We start from the raw sequence: 19,210 nt of genomic DNA, 5'->3' as shown, positions 1-19,210 counted from the left end.
TTGATTTCAATTCCACAATACCCCTTCTCAGATCATGAAGCCTAGAGCAAGTGACCAAGCATGATTGGGGTAGTTAGCTAGTTACTTTCTTATCACTTCCAATTCAGTCCTATTTAGTCAAAATTGGGCCATAAGGGGTGAGGAAAGGCAAAATTAAACATCACTCCCGAAGCAACTTACAATGACCCAATCTCTAACAAAAAAGCCAATGAGATGTAAAACTCAAACAACACTTACAAATTCACCATGCAAAGCAAATGAACACTCCATCCAAAACAATGGAGCTCAACAATGTTTTGCAATGGCTATGATTGCTCTCCCAATCTCAATTCGCTCTAATACTAATGTGACAAGTGATCAATCATAGGCAATTATACACCAAGCCATGGCATCCTTTAAGGCCTAAACACTCACACTACTAAGGAACTTCTGGATGTAATCAAGCTTGATCCGAATTAGTCACTTACATAGCCACATCATTCGAATCCACCATATTGGTCAAGATCGTGCTATAATTGAGAGTTATGGTTTGTGCTTTTATGCAAATAGTTCCTATTGTGATTCTCATGCAGATTATGCATGAAAGCAACTAAATCTTTTTTTATGAAAATGTGAGGGCAATGTGAACTTGTGCACAACCAAAGGATTGCATGTATGGTCAAGCATGTTTACTCAAATGTGAACATGCTCCTTTCAAATGTCAACATTGCATACATTTGTTGAATATGAAGAAATGTCTACAACTTAACACAATAAAACTTCAAAGTTTTCAAAGCATGTTAAAGAAGAGATTAATTATCTATCATCCATTTGGAAACATGTGGATCTTTGAGGTATGAAATTGGCCACTAACACTACTTGTTTATAAATTTAGACCGTCTTGAAATTTGTGTGGTTTCCACTACTTTAAGGCCCCTCAAAAAAAGCTGAATTTTGTTACTAATGCTAATGGATTAAACTGACCACACTTCCAGATTAGTTTTCCCTTTTAAAGATGCTTGGCAATTGCATAGAGTTACCAAGACGAGAGTAAACCAAAGATCCCAACTTACTCTAAAACATGTATAGGATCCTAAAGTTAATGACACGAATTGAACATTGGGATTTTTGGTTCAATTGATATGGTTCGTTCACTCTGGTCTTGAGCTCCTACGAAGGTCTAAAATATCACATCAATTGCATCTCAAGAAGTGCTCTAAAAGATATGATCCTAAAGTTAATTACATCGCTTGAACATCAAGTATCCTAAAAGGGGTCACCTATTGAAGATCTTCCGAGGGCAGGCATTTTCAACATTAAACACAGTATTGCAGACTTCGATGAATACATTGGACATACAAGAAACAACTAAGAGGCTCTGCTTTGGTATCAGATCAGATTGGAATACAAATTTGCCCACTCTGAAAAGATTGCCCGCGGACAAGGCAAATGTTGACTCTCAAACAATGCTTACCCAGAAATAGAAAGCATTGCTTGCTGCACAACCTACTTCTCACAGAACAGCACCTTCATAGAGCACAATTTCTTGTCATGGACCAGAGAAATTTTGCTATTATGACCACGCCAATTTGCATGGGTCAAAATCTGTTTTTCCAAAAACTAAAAGGTTACAAGAAAGGAGCTTGCACAAGCAGATGGCCAGTCTTTGCCCACCCCTTGTTTAAGCTTTGCATGTTATATAGAAACAGTCTTTGCATATGATTGCAACCTATAAACTGGCGTACCATATGTTAGAACAACAATGTAGACCCCATCAATCCATTTGAACAAGCTGCTCTTAATTTTCTTCAGCTTCCTTTCAAGTTAAAAGCCCAATGGTCCAATAATGTGGAAGCGAATTTGCAAAGCTTACCTGAACCACTTCTGACATCAGCAATTTGCATGGTTTAAAAACATGACTTTAGGGGTGTCACGGCTTGTACAGATGCTTCAGATATTGAAAAGAGTCACTTCACAACTCCGGTCTGTTGTCCAAATCAACTCCTTTGATTATGACGTGTCCGTTAGCTCCACCACGAAACCAGTCCTAAACCATCCGCATTGATGACACCCTGGAGTTATTGAGCATTATGATGTATGTAATCAGTAAATCGATTAAGAAGGATAGAAAATCTTGGTAGAACTAGCCCTTACAGAGTGTTGAGGAGGAAACTTAATCCTTGTGGATTGAATTCTACTCTCACAGCTGTGCAAATGAAGGCAAGCCAACCAGCCAAACAAAATAATAAAGAATCCTGCACAATCGCAGGTTCTTCAAACGTTCAAGTTCTTTAATGCAGAACCAAACCATTTCTAGTCAAGAAAGTATTACACTTCATGTATTTGTAACAACAATTTCTATCTAGTATCACTTGCATTGTAATTAGGCAGGCAGTTTTCATGCCACATGACATGCAACCTTCCTAATATATGCAACTCGTATTTCAATTTTCTGCCCTCTTGCAGCCCACTTTTTACACCGCCTAGAGATAACAATTGTGTCAAACTCTCCTCTTTAAATTGTGGTAGTTCTTTAGCTCCCACTTCTGTCCTTAAAGACCTCAAGTGGGTTCCAGTCCAACACGGATTCTTTTGTACATTCATGTGCACACTCTTAGACAGCATACACTATGCTTTTGTTGAATCACATTTTTTAAGCACTGGGTTAAAAGGTGTGAAAAACAAGTGCAAGTATGTGTGGAATTGGGCAAACTTAAACCATTGACCTCCTCATTATTTAAGATAATTACCACTACATTAACTCAACTGTTGTTGAAGGCTCTCCTGTGGCTTTTCATATGACCACCACCCATGCACTCCCAAAAGTCACAGCCCCTTGCTACATGATAGCAGGGTCTATCAAAATTCTTACCTGCCTAAGTCATCCACATGCTCGATCACTTAGAGATCTTCCTTCATCATTACAAATGGCCCCTAGTCTACCATCAACACACCATTACTTACCACCTCTAATTTAAGGTATACTTCACAACACATATGGCTCTGTGCACCCCTTGGCCCCTTTTTTGCTCCAAGACAATTTCTGTCATCTTCTCTCACTAGGAACTTTCAGATTCTTGTGCTGTGGTAGCAGGACATGTCATCTCAGAGGATGCAGTGATAGAAGGATGAACGCATGAAGCCATGGAACTCCTTAGATGGAAAGAGCAAGATACAAGTTGACAGCCATGAGCGAGTGCAATGCGCAAGTAAGTGGTGTGTTATTGTGAGAAAGGCTGCTACAAAACCACATGTGGTGTTTGGGCCACAAAGCCAGGAATAGAAAAGCACTAGGCTCATAGAAAACCCTTAGTATTATTCAACTAGCCATGATTGACTTAAGTGACCAAACCAATGGAGTACAAGTTTCAAAGCTCTGTAGTGTCACCACTGACTTATTTTAGGGCTCACAACCAAGAGATGATGATAAGCATATGCACAGCATACAGCTTTGTTTCATCCCGTATGTGTTAACATCCTACCTTTTCAACATAATGCAGAAGGAACAATGCATAGTGGAAAGGCAAAGCCAAAACACTAGTATCATGAGATTTTTGGAGATTTTAGTTCTCGAGTTTTGAAATTAACATGGAGGACAGATAAGTAAAACACTTACTGTTATTTCCATGGGTGCGAATGGCTTTGCATTGGGCTCTTGCTCAATCGGCAAAGGTTGATACTTCACTTGTTCAACTCTGAAACGGACCTGATACACCAAAATAATTTGGTACATTCTATATGCATCTGTGCATACAAAGTGCAGCAAACAATCAGATTGGAAAACACAAACCTCTTCCTCCAGATCCATAAACATGTCTGTCCCTTGATAATTCCATACCCACAGATTTTCCTCTTCATCACTACAGCATTACAAGGAAATGACTTGCTTCAGTGAAATACACCCCACAAGAAACACATGCCACTAAAGATGAGGAGAACCAATGGCTAATGTGGTCTGTAAATCCTGCATATCCTTTATATAGGTTGGAAGCCGTACAATTTTGATGGCCGTTGGAGAAGATGCTCTGGCACGTGAATATCATCAAAAAAGCCAAGTGACACTGTCAAACAAACTGCAGAATCAGGCAAAACCTTGAACTTAAAACTCAGTCGATCAATCAATTACAAAACCCATCACCATGTGAATCTTGGAACAATGCTCAGTCAACAGTCATGAATAGCATGTGTTCAATAGATGTGGAAGCGTTACGAGTTACTGTTGATTCAGATGTCTGCAACAAACGTGTTTAATGATAAGCATCATACACTCGTAATGCATATCAAGCTAGTCCAAAGTACGACTGAGCTAAAAACAAGGTCTCAGGTTGAGAGACAATCCCGTTGGGTTGTCAAGCAAGGCTGAATTAGACACAACACAATGTTCATTAAATGGCCCAATTTATTCCTTTGAGAACTGCCCAAAAAGGCCAGATTTAGTTGCTTGAATTACAGTTGTAACTTGTACACTAAAACTCCCCCCCCCCCCCAAAAAAAAAAACACACACACACACAAAAGATCTATAAAAAGGGGGGTAAATATTAAGCTCAAAAAGAACATTTCTCAGTAAACCTTAATAATCTCATTAAAACAGCCCCAAAACTCAAAAATTACCAAATTTTTGTCTCACAAGCAATCAGCCAAACTTTGGGAGGAGCCACATCTATAAGTAGGACCCTGGCCAGCCATTTACCCCATCCTTTTTTGTAAGTTCCAACCATCAACTGTCCTAACCGTGCAGCCAGCAATCACTCCTCCAACTGCTGCCACATCTCCCTCAGCACCCAGCGACCTGTCTACAGTTTGCCACTACTGCCAAATCAGCTGGCAACCTGTTCCTGATGCCTTAGACTACTGTGTTTTCAATTTCAGTAGGCCGCCCTGCTGTTCAGCTTCACAGGCATCTAAACCATCCTGTATTTGCAGCAGTGCAGGCGCCACCCTGCATCAGTTACCACTCTCCCAACTGTCGCTCAGCTCTCTGCTGCTGCATGTGAAAAGCAGCATTCCTTTTCAACCAGAACATTGCTGTGTTTACCAGCCCCAGCAACAAAACTGCTGTGTTTTGGTTTCCAGGCTGCTACCCTTCCATTTTCAGCATCATCTCAGCTTTGACTGGTGGTTACAGGCCTCGCGATCCCTCTCTGAGTGGACATCACTCTCCGACTGCTCCCACAAGAGTCACCAGCTGTTGGACAGCTATGGCTTTGAGCATCTTGTACACACTTTCATCCATTTACAGCATTCATTTATTTACTTCAGAGTTTTCTTTCCTCTATTTGTGGTTTTTGTGTTTTTGTCTAAGTAATCATGTTTTAGTCGTGTTCATAGATTTTGTGTTTTCTCCATGCAAAAACTAGTATATCTTCACAAGAGGAACCATTTATTGTCCCATGATCCCCATGTTGAGAAACCAATTCTTCAGTTTGCACACTTCATTTAGGGTTTCACACTGACAGCCCCAAAAAGGGCCGGTGTCCACATTTTGGCCACTTTTTCAGTGGGCGCCCACACAGTGGTGCGCCACCCTAGACAACTTATGCCTATAAATAGACAATCACTTCATTCATTCCACCTCTCTCTTAACTCATTCTTGACCACCTTCTTCGGTTACCACCACCACTTCCCTTCTCTCACCAACCCCTTCCACTACCCTCACACCCCTTCATGAGGACATTGCGGTTCATGGCTCATGGCTGCCTTCACCCTTCCGCTTCTGCTTCAAGCACCCTATTCCATCATTAGGCCTTGCGCTTGGAGCATCTTCCACCTAACATCACTATCATTTGTTTGGTGTCAACCCCTTTTCCATCATGCTCCACCTTCACTTGCATTTTTCAATCCAGAGGTCATCTTCTTAGCTGGCATCATCATCTCCAAGTTGGCATTACTGTCCTAGCCTCTAGCAACAGTCTCCATCACCTAGAGTCAGTGATTTCATCACTCATCTATCACAGGGGCTGCTAGGACCTGCGTTTTTGCAGCCTAGCTTCTCCTCCATCACCTAGCATCACTCGTCTGTCACAAAGGTTGTTGGGACATGCGTTTTTGCAGCCGAGCTCATCCTCCATCATCTGGCATCATCATTATCCACCTGGCGTCAACATCTAGGCTACTCTCCCTCGTTTGACAATTCCAACACTCTAGGATTTGCGTTTTGCTGCCTAGTTCACTCCCCGCCTTCAGAGAACTGCAGTTCGCTCCCTTTACAACTAGTAATCATCTTCCACATCTATGACCACATCAGAGGACTGCAATTCACTTCCTCGACAGTTGTCTTTCACCTTCCAATGATTACTTCAATAGCCCACTCCCTCGAGGACTGCATTTTTCTCCCTTCACTGTGCAAATTTCCCTCAGATGTTGCCGCTTGATTTAGATAAGACAGTGTAGTTATCTTCTGAGCTTCGGCTCCGCTGTATCAGCTTTTCTTCTCATAGCATGATTCAGTACATTATCACCGTGTTTTTCGTGTTTCTGAGTTTCTCTTCTCTCTCAATGTTTTCCGTACACTCTCTCTGTTACTCCCCGCAAACCCTAATGTCTCTCTGCAGTGTCACCTATTTTGGCATGATATTAGAGCATACCTATTATTTTTGACACCCCATTATTCCATCCATCAGTATTCATCATGCCACATCAGCATGCAGCTGCCTGCAGTCCGCACACTACCTACCAATCACCCTTGTTGCTGCCCTAACCTGCTCTAGAGACTGGCAGCTGCCCTTATTACTGCCATGACTGCTTTTGGACTGCCGCCACATCCTCTAGAGCTGCCATGACTGTTCCTAGACTGCACCACATCATTTACAGCTGCCCTTGCTGCTGCCACAACAGATCTTGGACTGCCACCACATCATCCACAGCTACCACAACTGCTGCAGACATCAAACAACATCACTTCCATCATCTAGCCCTCAAAACATAGCTTCTTACTGCCCTTCCTGCTGGAATGCAATTGTTATGGCCCATTGTTGCTTCTAACCGAAACAAAATAGCCTCCACCCAATACATAACCATCTGCCTGTTGTCGTGGGCGCGAGGATCGAGACAAAGTGCGGAGCTGAGATATGCACAATGAGAGATGGAGAGTACAGAGTAGAGAGTGAGGGAGTCAGTAAGAAGCAAGACCATAGTTACCAGGAACGGGGAACGGGACCCCTTGGAACAGGGGGGAACGCCCAAAGTTAGGGAACGGGAACGGCATATATATATATATATATATATATATATATATATATATATATATATATATATATAGAGAGAGAGAGAGAGAGAGAGAGAGAGAGAATCAACACTTAAGTCTTAGAATTTAGAGAGAGATATCATATCAACCATAATTGGTGAAATTAGAGACATAATAATCAAGTTTCATCAATAATAAACATTCAAAACATTGTAATCAGAAATAAATTGTCGCATTCATGATTCAACATTGTAATCAACAATGTTGCATAAGTCCAACAAGTGTACATTGCAAAGACACAAAATATGCACTAAACTTTAAAGTCTAAAGATCCAAGTTACAAGAGCCCCAATTTCCAAGTCAATACTCTTAAAGTTCCAAAAGGCTAGCTACTAAGGCTTAAGCGCTCTCATTCATACGAGCTAGCAAGCGAAGATTGGAGCTCACATAAACTTGTACCAAGACGATTCCTCTTCTTTGAGTGAATGTGATTGAATGAGCTCCATAGTTACTCTAAACAAGAAGAGCTAACTGTTTGGCTAAGAATACGAATAGCCAAACTCTCCAACTCTAGAGATCCTGCCTCGTAGTCCTCCCACCATAAAAGCCCCAATATAAATCTTCATTTCTCTCATCTTAGACCTTCAAACTCCATAGCTAGCTTGACCCCCTGACCTTGGAGGACCTGGGGGAGCCAAAGGAGAGAATTTCAACTCCTCGCTTCAACTAAGAACTTCTTCCTTGACACAAGGTGACCAATCCTAGCACATCAAAGAGCAACATTGGGCAGCATGTAAGACGGCATTGAGGAAATCTTCAGATTGGTACATTTCTGAACAGTCGGGCACTTCGTACGGTGGCGGGGCCTATAGCAAGTGCAATGGTAGCGGCGACCATGTGGCTTTGATAGCCCCCCAAGTGGACTATCTCCACCCAAGAGGGTTTCCTTTTGAGCTGCATTTCACGGCTAGGATAAAGCCTGGCAAGCAATGTGTTCCAAGCCTTGACCACCTCAAGGTCTCTTTCTTGCATCTTTCCTTGAAACTCAGGATCAAGCACATATGCTGCAGCATGCATAGAAGAGTCATACTCATTCCATCTACTGATGCATCACTCCCAAACTCTCCAACCTCTCAATCATGCGATCCATACCTTCATAGATCTTTCCAATGCATGGATCCATGCCATCTGCAAGCCTCAACATGTGCATAATAGGATCAACCATTTGGTTGGTGCGATTCACCTCATCCCAAAAATCTCTATCAGAGACATGCATTGCATAACACAGCTGTAGCAGTGGCAGCCCCAATCCAAATTTCATACTCATCACTAGCAAATAGCTCCCTAATTATACCTTTGCAATAGTGCAATCGACCAAGCATAAGAAAGTTATATGCAAATCATGTATCCGAGTATTTGAGAAGTTCTTTGTCACTTCTCTTGCGAAACTCAACATGCAAGTACTGATAATTACATATAAATGTGATAATCTTGTTGCCTTTCGTAACAAGAGATGCAATCCATGGCCAAATCCCCAATATCCTTCAACAAGTTATTCAAGCCACGCGCCATGCATGGACTAAAGGTGATATGTGGATACATTGCCATTAAAATGTTTCCTGCTGCCCTATTTGTAGGTTCACCATCTGCCACAAACTGCACTACATTTTCTGCCCCAACAGCCTGCACTGCCTCGCACCACTCGGATCCCAATACATCTGCACTCTTTCCAGTCTTTAAAGCATCATGACTACCAATAAAGTATACATCTCCACGAGAATATGCGACAATGCCATGTATGGACCTATGGCGTGTGTCACTCCATCCATCTGCTTGTCAAGATTGTGGAAGAGAAGAAATGAGTCTCACTTATAGCTTTTTTGCTTGCACAATGGGGGAATACACACACAGGTGGAGGCTAAAAACGGTTTTCCTCTTCTTAGTTGTGTAAGCCAAAAGAACTCAAGTACATAGAAATAGAAGGAACCCTATATATGGGTCTCAAACCAAACTCAACTAACTAAGGTGGCATACTAACTGAGCCACGAACTAGAGTAGATAAGGATAGCTGTCATCTAGCTATTATTCATGGGCGGTGTACCAACCGCATCTGCAACTGACAAGTTGGTGACATAAATGCACAATGGTCACCCTGGCATATCACGAGTGGAGCTCGATATCTCAACACTCCCCCTCGAGCTCAATCCCAATTCCTGCACACCAAGCAGGTCTCTGAACTTGTGCAGCTTCTCTGCACCCAATGCCTTCGTGAATATGTCAGCTACCTGATCCTCTGTGCTGACATAAACTAGATCAATAAGACCTAGTAAAACCCTCTCCCGCACATAGTGATAATGCACCTCAATGTGCTTTGTTCTAGCATGATAGACTGGGTTATTTGCCAAGTGTATACTACTCATGTTGTCACAATAAATGACAACTGTCCCATCTGTAGACTGATGCATATCATAAAGTAGCTTATGCAACCAAGCTACCTCACATGCAGCCATTGCTGCACCCCTGTACTCAGTCTCTGTGCTCGACAAGGCAACTGTAGGTTGTTTCCTGCTGCTCCAAGTGATTGCAACACTCCCAAAAGAGAACACATATCCACTGGTAGATCGTCTATCAGAAATACTATCAGCCCAATCAGCATCAGTGTATCCATGCAACTGTATCTGAACCCCAGTCTCATAAAATAGTCCATACTGCAATGTGGACTTCACATACCTGAGTATGTGTCTAGTCGCATCCAAATGTGGTTTCCTTGGAGCCTGTATAAACTGACTTGCCAATCCAACAGCATAGCTCAAATCTGGCCTGGTAATAGTCATATAAATCAAACTTCCTACTATGCGTCTGTACATAGTAGGGGTCTTCGAGAAGCTCACCTGCATCTGCACTCAGCTTCACATTCTGCTCCAAAGGAACTGAAATAGGCTTACAGCCTGTCATCCCATATTTGGGCAGCATATCCAATCCATACTGCCTCTGCAAGAGCCATATCCCACTTGGTAATCTAATCACCTCAATGCCCAAGAAATAACGCAGCTCTCCCAAATCCTTCATCTCAAACTTCTGCTTCAATAGCATTTTCACATGAAGGATATCTTCATCACTATCACCTATGATAATCAAATCATCAACATAAATGACAAGCAACATAATACCTTTCTCTGTTTTTCTCACATAAAGTGAAAAATCTGCCTTGGAAATCTGAAAGCCAATAGTGACAAGATACTGTCATATCTTGTCAGACCATGCTCTAGATGCTTGCTTCAAGCCATACAAGGCTTTCTTCAACCTACAAACAAACTCAGGATGAATAGCATGCACATAACCTTGTGGCTGCTCCATATAGACCTCTTCTTGCAAATCACCATGCAAGAAGGCATTATTTACATCCATCTGATGTAAAGACCATCCCTTTGATGCAGCCATAGCAATGACTGCTCTTACGGTTGCCATCCTTGCAACTGGACTGAATGTTTCTTCATAATCAATCCCATATGTTTATGCATACCCCTTGACTACTAATCTTGCCTTGTATCTGTTTACAGAACCATCTGCATTGTGCTTCACCTTATAAACCCACTTACAACCAATTGCATTCTTATCTTTAGGGAAAGGTACAAATTCCCATGTAGCTGCTTCCAAGGCATCTATTTCTTCATCCATGGCTTTCTCCCATTTTTCTTTTCCCATGGCTTGCTCAAAAGAAGTGGGTTCTGGTTCACGTATCACTTTGACCATATAGGCATAGTGAATGGCTGTAAATCCATCATATTTCAGCCTATCCACAGGATACCTAGCTCTGATAGACCTGCGCAAAGTAGGTTCACTCCCAGGTGCTCTCAAAACATCCCTGGTCTTCCTTACTCCGAGTGTAACAATAGAAGGAATACCCAACTCATCATCAATGCTCTGTTCTGAGCCATTGGATTCACCATCCACATAAGAGTGACCTGCATTCACATCCAACATGGGCTGATCTACCTTCTCTTTTCCTTTTCGTGATACCTGCATACCACTATCTACATTACTTTGAGAAGATTCTCCTGATCTCAATCTGCCTGTCCATGGCGAAGAATGTGAACCACTGCTAGAGGACGCTCCAGGTCCACTAATATTTTGTGACTGCTGCTGTGAATTCTGTGCAGCATTACCATTATGTGCATCTACATCATCAATCACATTTAGCTTCAGCCCAGTAAAAATCTGGCAAGTCTTTTTCGTTGAGCATGCAATATGCCTGTTTTTCCTTTCTGCAATTCCATTTTGTTGTGGGGTATGACTACATGAATATTGCTGCTTTATGCCATGCTCCTGCAAGAACCTTGCAAACTCATTTGAGAGATACTCTCCCCCTCCATCTGACCTTAGGCATTTTATTTGCAGGCCTGTTTCTTTTTCAACCATAGCTTTAAGAGTTTTGAAATGCCCAAAAACTTCACTTTTCTTTTTCATAAAATACACCCAAACTTTTCTGCTATAGTCATCAATAAAAGTGACAAAATAATGACAGCCTCCAAGAGATGCAGCTTTAGTAGTCCACACATCAGAGTGGATTAATTCCAATGGCTTCTTACTCTCTTGAACATGTCTAGGAAATGGTTTCCTTGCCTGTTTTCCAAATTGACAGGCTTCACATACCTTATGCATTTCTGCAACCTTGAATTTAGGTAATCCTGCAACAATATTTTAGGCTTGCATTGATTTAAGTCATTGTACATTAACATGACCAATGCGTTTATGCCAGATATCAATATCTGCAACTACACCGGTCCCATGTGCAAACATTGCTGCACTCAATTCAAGCATGTCTGCATCCAACGTAAACATTCTGTCCTTCTTTCCTTTTGGGGTGATGACCGATGAGGAGATGGTCAACATCACCCTGAACTCTCTTCCATAGTCTTATCTTGGTTTTCACACTTCATTGAATTTGTCTTTAGAGGGGGCACAACAATCCCTCACATTCGTGGAGTTAACGTGCCTCTTGTTTGCAAAAGGAACCGACTTGAAAGAATGCGGCTATGAGATCAAGTGATATAGCTATGCTCTCTACGTATAAAAGCAAGGGCAAAGGCAAGCAACAGGTGAAAAATCAGCCTAAAGCTAATGTGGGAGGCCATCTAGCAAGGCTGCCCAAGATACAAACAAAGGGAAAAAAAAGAGTAATGCCACTATTGCAAAAAGCCTGGCCATTACATAGACGAATGCCAAAAGAGGTTAGCAAAGGAGGACTCCGGTTTGGCTATCCATGAAACATCAGCCACTCAATCTTTAGATGATGATGCTACAACCAACTTGGTTGAAGACTATGCATTTCTAACTTGCAGCTATGACATATCTATGGTTGATTCAGCATTTAATGCTATAGAAACACAACATACATGGTATTTTGATAGTGGGGTATCTATCAGCAAATATGTCAACTCATGTGTGAGTCTATGCATGCCAAATTGGGTTGGGCACATGTCAGATATTTTAGGCATTTTTATTATGCATTATTTATGGCATTTTAGGGCATATTGATGCTAGTCAGTCAACATTTAATGCTGGCTGACTAGCTGTTACTTATGGCATATTTATTGCACATATATTATATGCTCCTTCTCCTTAGTCAATGTATTCATCACCTAGAGATCCTGTTGGAGGGAGAAGCTGTCAAAAGATGACGTACCAACGAGACAATAGGGTTGGTGGGGAGGAACTTGGTGTGAACTCGGAAAACATGGAGAAGAGAAGATAAGAGAGAAGAAACTCTGATGAATGGAATGATGAAGATCTGAATCATGGAGTGAATGTGATACAAGGGAACAAGGGTGCCGTAGCACAAGGAAGATGATGAAGACAGCCACGAACCACGATCCGCAATGTCCTCCTGAAGGGGTGTGAGGGTAGTGGAGAGGCTGGAGAGAAGAGGTGACGGACTGAATGAATCAAACATGAGGAATGAATGAGAGAGTGGCCTATAAATAGGCATAGTCAATCTAGGATGGCACCCCTTTTTGGGGCTGCAAACCCTAAACGCAAAATGCAGAAATGCAAAAAACGCAAACTGCGGGTGAAGGGTGAAGGGTTTCTCAACACCCCCTCCAAGCCCAAAAAGAGGAACAAGAGGAGTGAGATGGAGATGCAATGCTACAGGTTAAAGAATGCTCGTGCAGTAGATGCCACTTGGACAGTGTCCCTCATGGGGAAATTGTTCACTTGCCCAAGCGCCCTAGTACAAAGATGATGAAATCATGCAATGCATAGGACGAATGTCGGACTTTGTGTGGTGCCGAGAACCATAAGGATATGCCCAGGTCTGCACACAAACAGCAATCGCTTGACTCAAATCAGCTCCAAACTGCGTGAAGAGGGCTGGAAATCAAGCGCCAACTGATGGAGACAGTAATGGACAGCTTCGGCTGAGATGTCCTCCGCGAATGGGGTGTGGCAACAAGCTGAAACACCTAAAATCTGCAAAAACGAGATTGTTTTCTGAATGGAGAGTAATCAGCAATAGTCGCTCTGTTGTAAACAGCTGCAAACTGCGGGTGGAAGGCTGGAAACAAGTGCCAAACTGTAGATGACAGCAAGGGACAGTTGAGACTGCGATATCCTCCGCAAAAGGGGTGTGGGCAGCAAGCTGAAAACACCTGAAACCTACAAAAACGAGATTTTGATGCAGCGGAAAAAGAAGAAAAGTGGACGCTGAACCCGCCACCGGTCTTTGCCTTCATTGGAGTGGAGGATCTTTGCCGCTGTTTGAGCAGATCCAGCTCTGATACCATGTCAAAAGATGATGTACCAGCGAGAATGTAGGGTTGGCGAGGAGGAACTCGAAGTGAACTCGGCAAACATGGAGAAGAGAAGAGAAGAGAGAAGAAACTCTGATAAATGGAATGATGAAGATCTGAATCATGGAGTGAATGTGATACAAGGGAACAAGGGTGCCGTAGCACAAGGAAGATAATGAAGACAGCCACAAATCACGAACCGCAATGTCCTCCTGAAGGGGTATGAGGGTAGTGGAGAGGCTGGAGAGAAGAGGTGACGGACTGAATGAATTAGCCGTGAGGAATGAATGAGAGAGTGGCCTATAAATAGGCATAGTCAATCTAGGATGGCGCCCCTTTTTGGGGCTGCAAACCCTAAACGCAAAACGCAGAAACCCAAAAATGCAAACTGCGGGTGAAGGGTGAAGGGTTTCTCGACGGAAGCCAATGCCAGTGCCCACACAAACAGTCACTTATTACTGTTGTACGTGATTGTCTCATGTCTTGGTATATGGATTCCATTTCCCGAGCATTCTTCTCAATTCTCTTCTCTTGCAATATTCTTTTCTCTCTATCTCGTGTTTAGCAGTCTATTTCAGCATATATATTCGCTTTCATTCTTGCATGCACTTTTGACTTTCTGACCTTGACTGCTAGTTGGGCAATTGTGTATACAAGTTATTTTTTATGTTTTTGGTATCTTTTGGCTGTATTTTTAACTTCTTGCAGCAGTCCCCCTCATCTTCTGATTAGCTTTTGGTTCCACTACATGTGAACTCTCATTTTGTACAGTCTTTGCTACTACTTTGGCTGTCTTCTCTCTCTGCCCATCTTCTATCCTCCATGTTCTCTTTCTATCCTCTCCAACTGGCTCCTCTATGCATTCTTACTAATGATAAGTTACATGGCCTTGAGTATGTAACTTTGAGTGTTATGAAATCGTGTTTCATGTAGAAGCGATCATGGTACATTATTTGTGGAGCTATTCCAAATCCTCAACGTCCTTTTCCAATTCTCAACGATTTTGAAGGGGACAATCAAGAGGAAGTTGTGCTAACATGGGATACGGACAATGCATGTGCTTAATCTACTCTTCTTCGATGTATTTCTAAAGAAGTTCTACCAGCGGTTATGTCCTATAGGAATCTCCAAAAGTATGGTTGAAGCTTCAGATGTTGTACAAAGCACCTTCCACCATGCATGCTGTGACACTTTATGGACAGTTGCAACAAATGAAGTTCAAACCTAAGGATGCTATTCAATCATTTTTGTTCCGTGTTACACAAATATAGGACCAACTTCGACACTTGCAGTTTACTCTTCCACATGCACATCTTTGTGGGGACAATACTCTACAAGCTCCCCCCAGAGTTTAATGGCAAGGTCAATACTTTGATGTCGCAAACATCCTCGACACCTATGAGTTTTACCTATATGCCTTCCATGCTACTTGAGCATGAGGCATCTTTGCCTCTACATGGCATGCTTTCATCTCATTATACTAGTTCTATTGAGACTCTTGCAGCTTTAGAGAGGGGTGATAAAAAGAAGTCAAAGACCCAATGTTATCATTGTAGTAAGAAGAGATACCCATGAAAGGACCATAAAGAGTTAGTGGCTTCCAACAAGAAGAAGCAAGATGTGGACTCCTTCATTGAGTCATCCTCCTCTTCAAACTCCGATTCCAATCCTCCAACCAAGGCAAAAGCCAAGGTGCAAAAGGGATTCTCATCTTCTGCTCCAAGCAAGGAGGCTTGGCTGCCCCTTCCTATGCTACTTTCTAGCACAGGTGATGCAATCATCTCCCACAACTCTCCAATGCCAAAGAGGGAGAGTGAGAGGGTGGTGAGATGGGGCAAGTAAACTCATCTATACGGGTATACAAGTGCATGGGTTCCAAAGAGGGATGTCCCTGACGCATCAACTAAAGTTTGGCATGTACAAATCTTGGAGTTGGGATTGACATCCAAGTCCATGATGGGACGTCCCTGACGCATCAACTAAAGTCTAGCATGTACAAATCCTGGAGTTGGGATTGACATCCAAGTCCATAATGGGCTAGTATTTGACAAAGAGAGGGATTGGCTCTAGTCTAAGATCACGAGGGGACACTTTGGCGGTCTAGGAAATCCATGGTCACGCATGTACATAGGCATTTTTTAGTAAGATGGTCTTGTATCCTACTGTGAGACATTGTTGACAAATATTGAGAGCTATTATGATTCTCCTCTATTTTCAAGAGCTGATACAATCGACATTGATATCAAGTTCTCTCCAAGGCATCTTGGTGGTGGCTTGCACACCCACTGCTTGGGTATCCGTGTTTCTACTGCAGTAGACATTGTTGTATGTACAATGATGGGACATTATCATTGTATATTGCATTGTATCAGATCACCCATGATTTGAGAGAGTGTTAGCAAATATGTCAGCTCATGTGTGAGTCTGTGCATACCAGATTGGGTTGGGCATATGTCAAATATTTTAGGCATTTTTATTGAGTATTATTTGTGGCATTTTAGGGTAGTTTAATGCTAGTCAGCCAGCATTAAACTTATAGCATATCTATTGCCTATATATTCTGTGCTCCTCCTCCTCAATCAATGTATTCGTCACCTAGAGATCCTATTGAAGAGAGAAGCCAGTGCCAGTGCCAATGCAGCTGGTGACTCACTATTATACGCAACTGCCTCATGTCTTGGTATATGAATTCCATTTCCTGAGCATTCTTCTGAGTTCTCTTCTTTTGCAGTGTTCTTCTTTTCTCTCTGTTTTGTATTCAACAATCTATTTTAGCATATGTATTCACTTTCATTGTTGCATCCACTTCTGACAATATCTAGTATGATGTTTGTGGCATTGGTTTGGTTGTGATCAATACTACAGACGGTCAGATTTCAGCTTATTTATAAGGAAATTTTATGTAGCTCAAATTGGACTCTTGATACTGAAGCAAACAAAAGCTTCTAAAAGAGATATCCAACCATGGACATGATCCAAACAGAGTCTCCCAAGCTCCAAAGTAGCCAAGAATAAAAGCAAGAATCCAACCTGTATGCCAACCATATGACCACAACATGCATTAGCAAGCATGTGAATGTGCTACAAGATTTAATGATGGACCCAAGAAAGTCTCTGATCACTGACCAAACTCACCACAAAAGGACAATAAATGACACAACTCCTTGACGTCTCCCACTATCCAGGTGATAGCACTCACAGCAAGGAGATGACGCACAATATGTACTCCTAACACTAAGAGCCTTGTGTACTCTCAGAGTACTTTAAAGCAAAAGTTTCTACATAACATGACTTTAGAAAGCTTTGGAGTCTGGACCCCACTCAAGTTAGAGTGTTATATACCAAGTGGGTTATAAGGACAACTGAATTCACTTAACTGCTTGATGGCTCATCTGAGCATATCAGGTGAGGTATCACTAGGTGATTAACTAACAGTCTTGCAGCAGGTACTATAAGAACTACAGCCAATGAGTTTTATGAGGAGATTGTCCTCCGGCATGAAATTAATTGCATCCATTATGCTTGCATAAGACATACAAATAACCGAAAAGCCAAGTGAGTGATAGAAACTTACAGAAGAGCCCAGATTTGTCGCATTTCTTTAACTTTCCGATAAGCACTTCTCCAATGAAAGGCCGAAACATGACTAGCCGGAATTCGACCTGAAAATCAGTTAATCAATCGGTTGTGCTTTGTATCTTCTCACAGCAAAAGAACGAAGTTTGCATAAAATATCGCCCATGAAATTCCTACTGTGTAAGTTGGAGCACCATCACCCGCAAATACGAAGCCTCCTTCAACCGATTGTATGTCATATACTGTGACACACAGACCCAAATCCTTGATGACCTGCCGAACAAAAAATGTGCAAAGAACAGATGCTAAAATCAATGAGAGGAATCGACGAGCCCTGCGATTCCTGCAAATATCTCTGACTGCTGACACAGGCACTCGCCTTGTCCAAGAAGAGGGCCTCGATTTGGCTTCGGATTGCGTCCAGCAATGGCAAGCTGAGGTTGTGAGGAGGTATGCGGATGGTATCCTGAAGCGAGGAGAGGAAAAACATGTCTCACCCCCTCCCGATAAACGAGTTCAGGCACGCGCTCTAGTCTAGAAAACCTTTCCCCAATTTCCTGAACATTAGCACTAATCGTGTGCAATCTAATCCCTGGCGCAGGCACAGCATGGCCTTTAATTTCAACCGTAGTCATTAGGCCTAAAGTTAGTAGAGAGACATTTCTATAGCAATTAGATTTGTCTTGAATTTATACACTAATATTTGGTTTTATGTGTAAAGAAATAGTCAAGCGACCTCTAATTTTTAACAAAACTATCTGAATATCTCTCAACTTTTAAAAGTATAAAGAAGCAGCTCTCATATTTTGGCAAAACTTCCAATATCTATGTTAATTTATTAGTTTGGTTGTAGCTTCGGGAAACCCCACCCCAAACTTCCAAAGGGTTTCCCGAGCCTACCCCCCTTCTTGAACCTCCCCTTTTTAATTAAAGCTTGCCACTTTTGTAGAGAACAATCTCCATACATAGTTTTAATAAAAGATGCACATTGGAGGCAATAAATTTATACAAATAGACATAAACATAGTGTAAATAGAGATATACATATTTTAAATGCCATCATTTTTTGTCATCATCACCATGCAGTTTAGCCAGCTCCTCCAATTCCTCCATGGCATTATAATGATACTCCAATACCTTGTTGGCTGCCACATTCACCACCACTACCTTTTAGTGGTGCATGAACATGAGACCTGCTACCACTATGCCCTACACCATGCTAGTGTCATCATCTTGGCTTTGTGGGCACAACACAAAGTGCACCTTGGAGGTCTAGAAGTAGGCCTACATGTTCTTGTCGTGCATGTACATGACCCCTAAAGTCATCACCCCAATCATGCCCACTAATGCCCGGTCATCCCAATACAACACCCGCTTGGTTGGCCCTTAAACACAAAGCTCCATGAGGTGTGGGAACATATATTGCTTGTCTAGAAGTTCATTACCTCCTTGGGTTGAGTCAAGTTATATCTCAAGTGGGGTTTTTTGTCCCATGTACACATAAGTAGCATGAGGGTGCAACATGCACGACCCACATGCATGTAAAAAGAACTAAGCCAAAATTAAGGACTTGATTCATCATTTGCCATGGATGACGTGCATGGCATGCATACCCATCCCATGTGCATGTAGGTGAGGTTGACATTGAAGTCATTAAGCCAGGAATTCACAAAGATACTC

General features: G+C 42.1%; 1 protein-coding gene across 6 annotated transcripts; it reads right to left on the bottom strand.

Moving 5' to 3' along the window:
* Positions 1-1,129: 1,129 nt before the first annotated feature.
* Positions 1,130-18,160, bottom strand: LOC148028758 (RNA polymerase Rpb7 N-terminal domain-containing protein). Of its 6 annotated transcripts, XR_015692323.1 has the most exons (9): positions 17,910-18,160; positions 17,708-17,803; positions 17,529-17,616; positions 3,977-4,052; positions 3,770-3,839; positions 3,596-3,685; positions 2,134-2,234; positions 1,853-2,026; positions 1,130-1,715 (listed from the first exon to the last, which is right to left on the bottom strand). XR_015692323.1 is itself a non-coding variant. In XM_087687543.1 (8 exons), the coding sequence occupies exons 1-8, from the start codon at positions 18,018-18,020 to the stop codon at positions 2,027-2,029; spliced, it is 657 nt and encodes a 218-aa protein (XP_087543669.1). In that variant the 5' UTR covers positions 18,021-18,160; the 3' UTR covers positions 1,149-2,026. The 6 variants fall into 6 exon arrangements, 5 of the variants coding, with proteins under 5 accessions (XP_087543669.1, XP_087543666.1, XP_087543668.1 ...); XM_087687543.1 differs by having other exon boundaries at positions 1,149-2,051; XM_087687540.1 differs by having other exon boundaries at positions 1,154-2,026.
* Positions 18,161-19,210: the final 1,050 nt, after the last annotated feature.

This window comes from Lygodium microphyllum, chromosome 11 (assembly GCF_053477565.2).
Source record: "Lygodium microphyllum isolate KBCC chromosome 11, Lygodium_microphyllum_v1.1.10, whole genome shotgun sequence".
Taxonomy (NCBI): domain Eukaryota; kingdom Viridiplantae; phylum Streptophyta; class Polypodiopsida; order Schizaeales; family Lygodiaceae; genus Lygodium; species Lygodium microphyllum.
The sequence above is the reverse complement of the archived record's forward strand: the minus strand, read 5'-3'. Positions and strand labels throughout refer to the sequence as shown.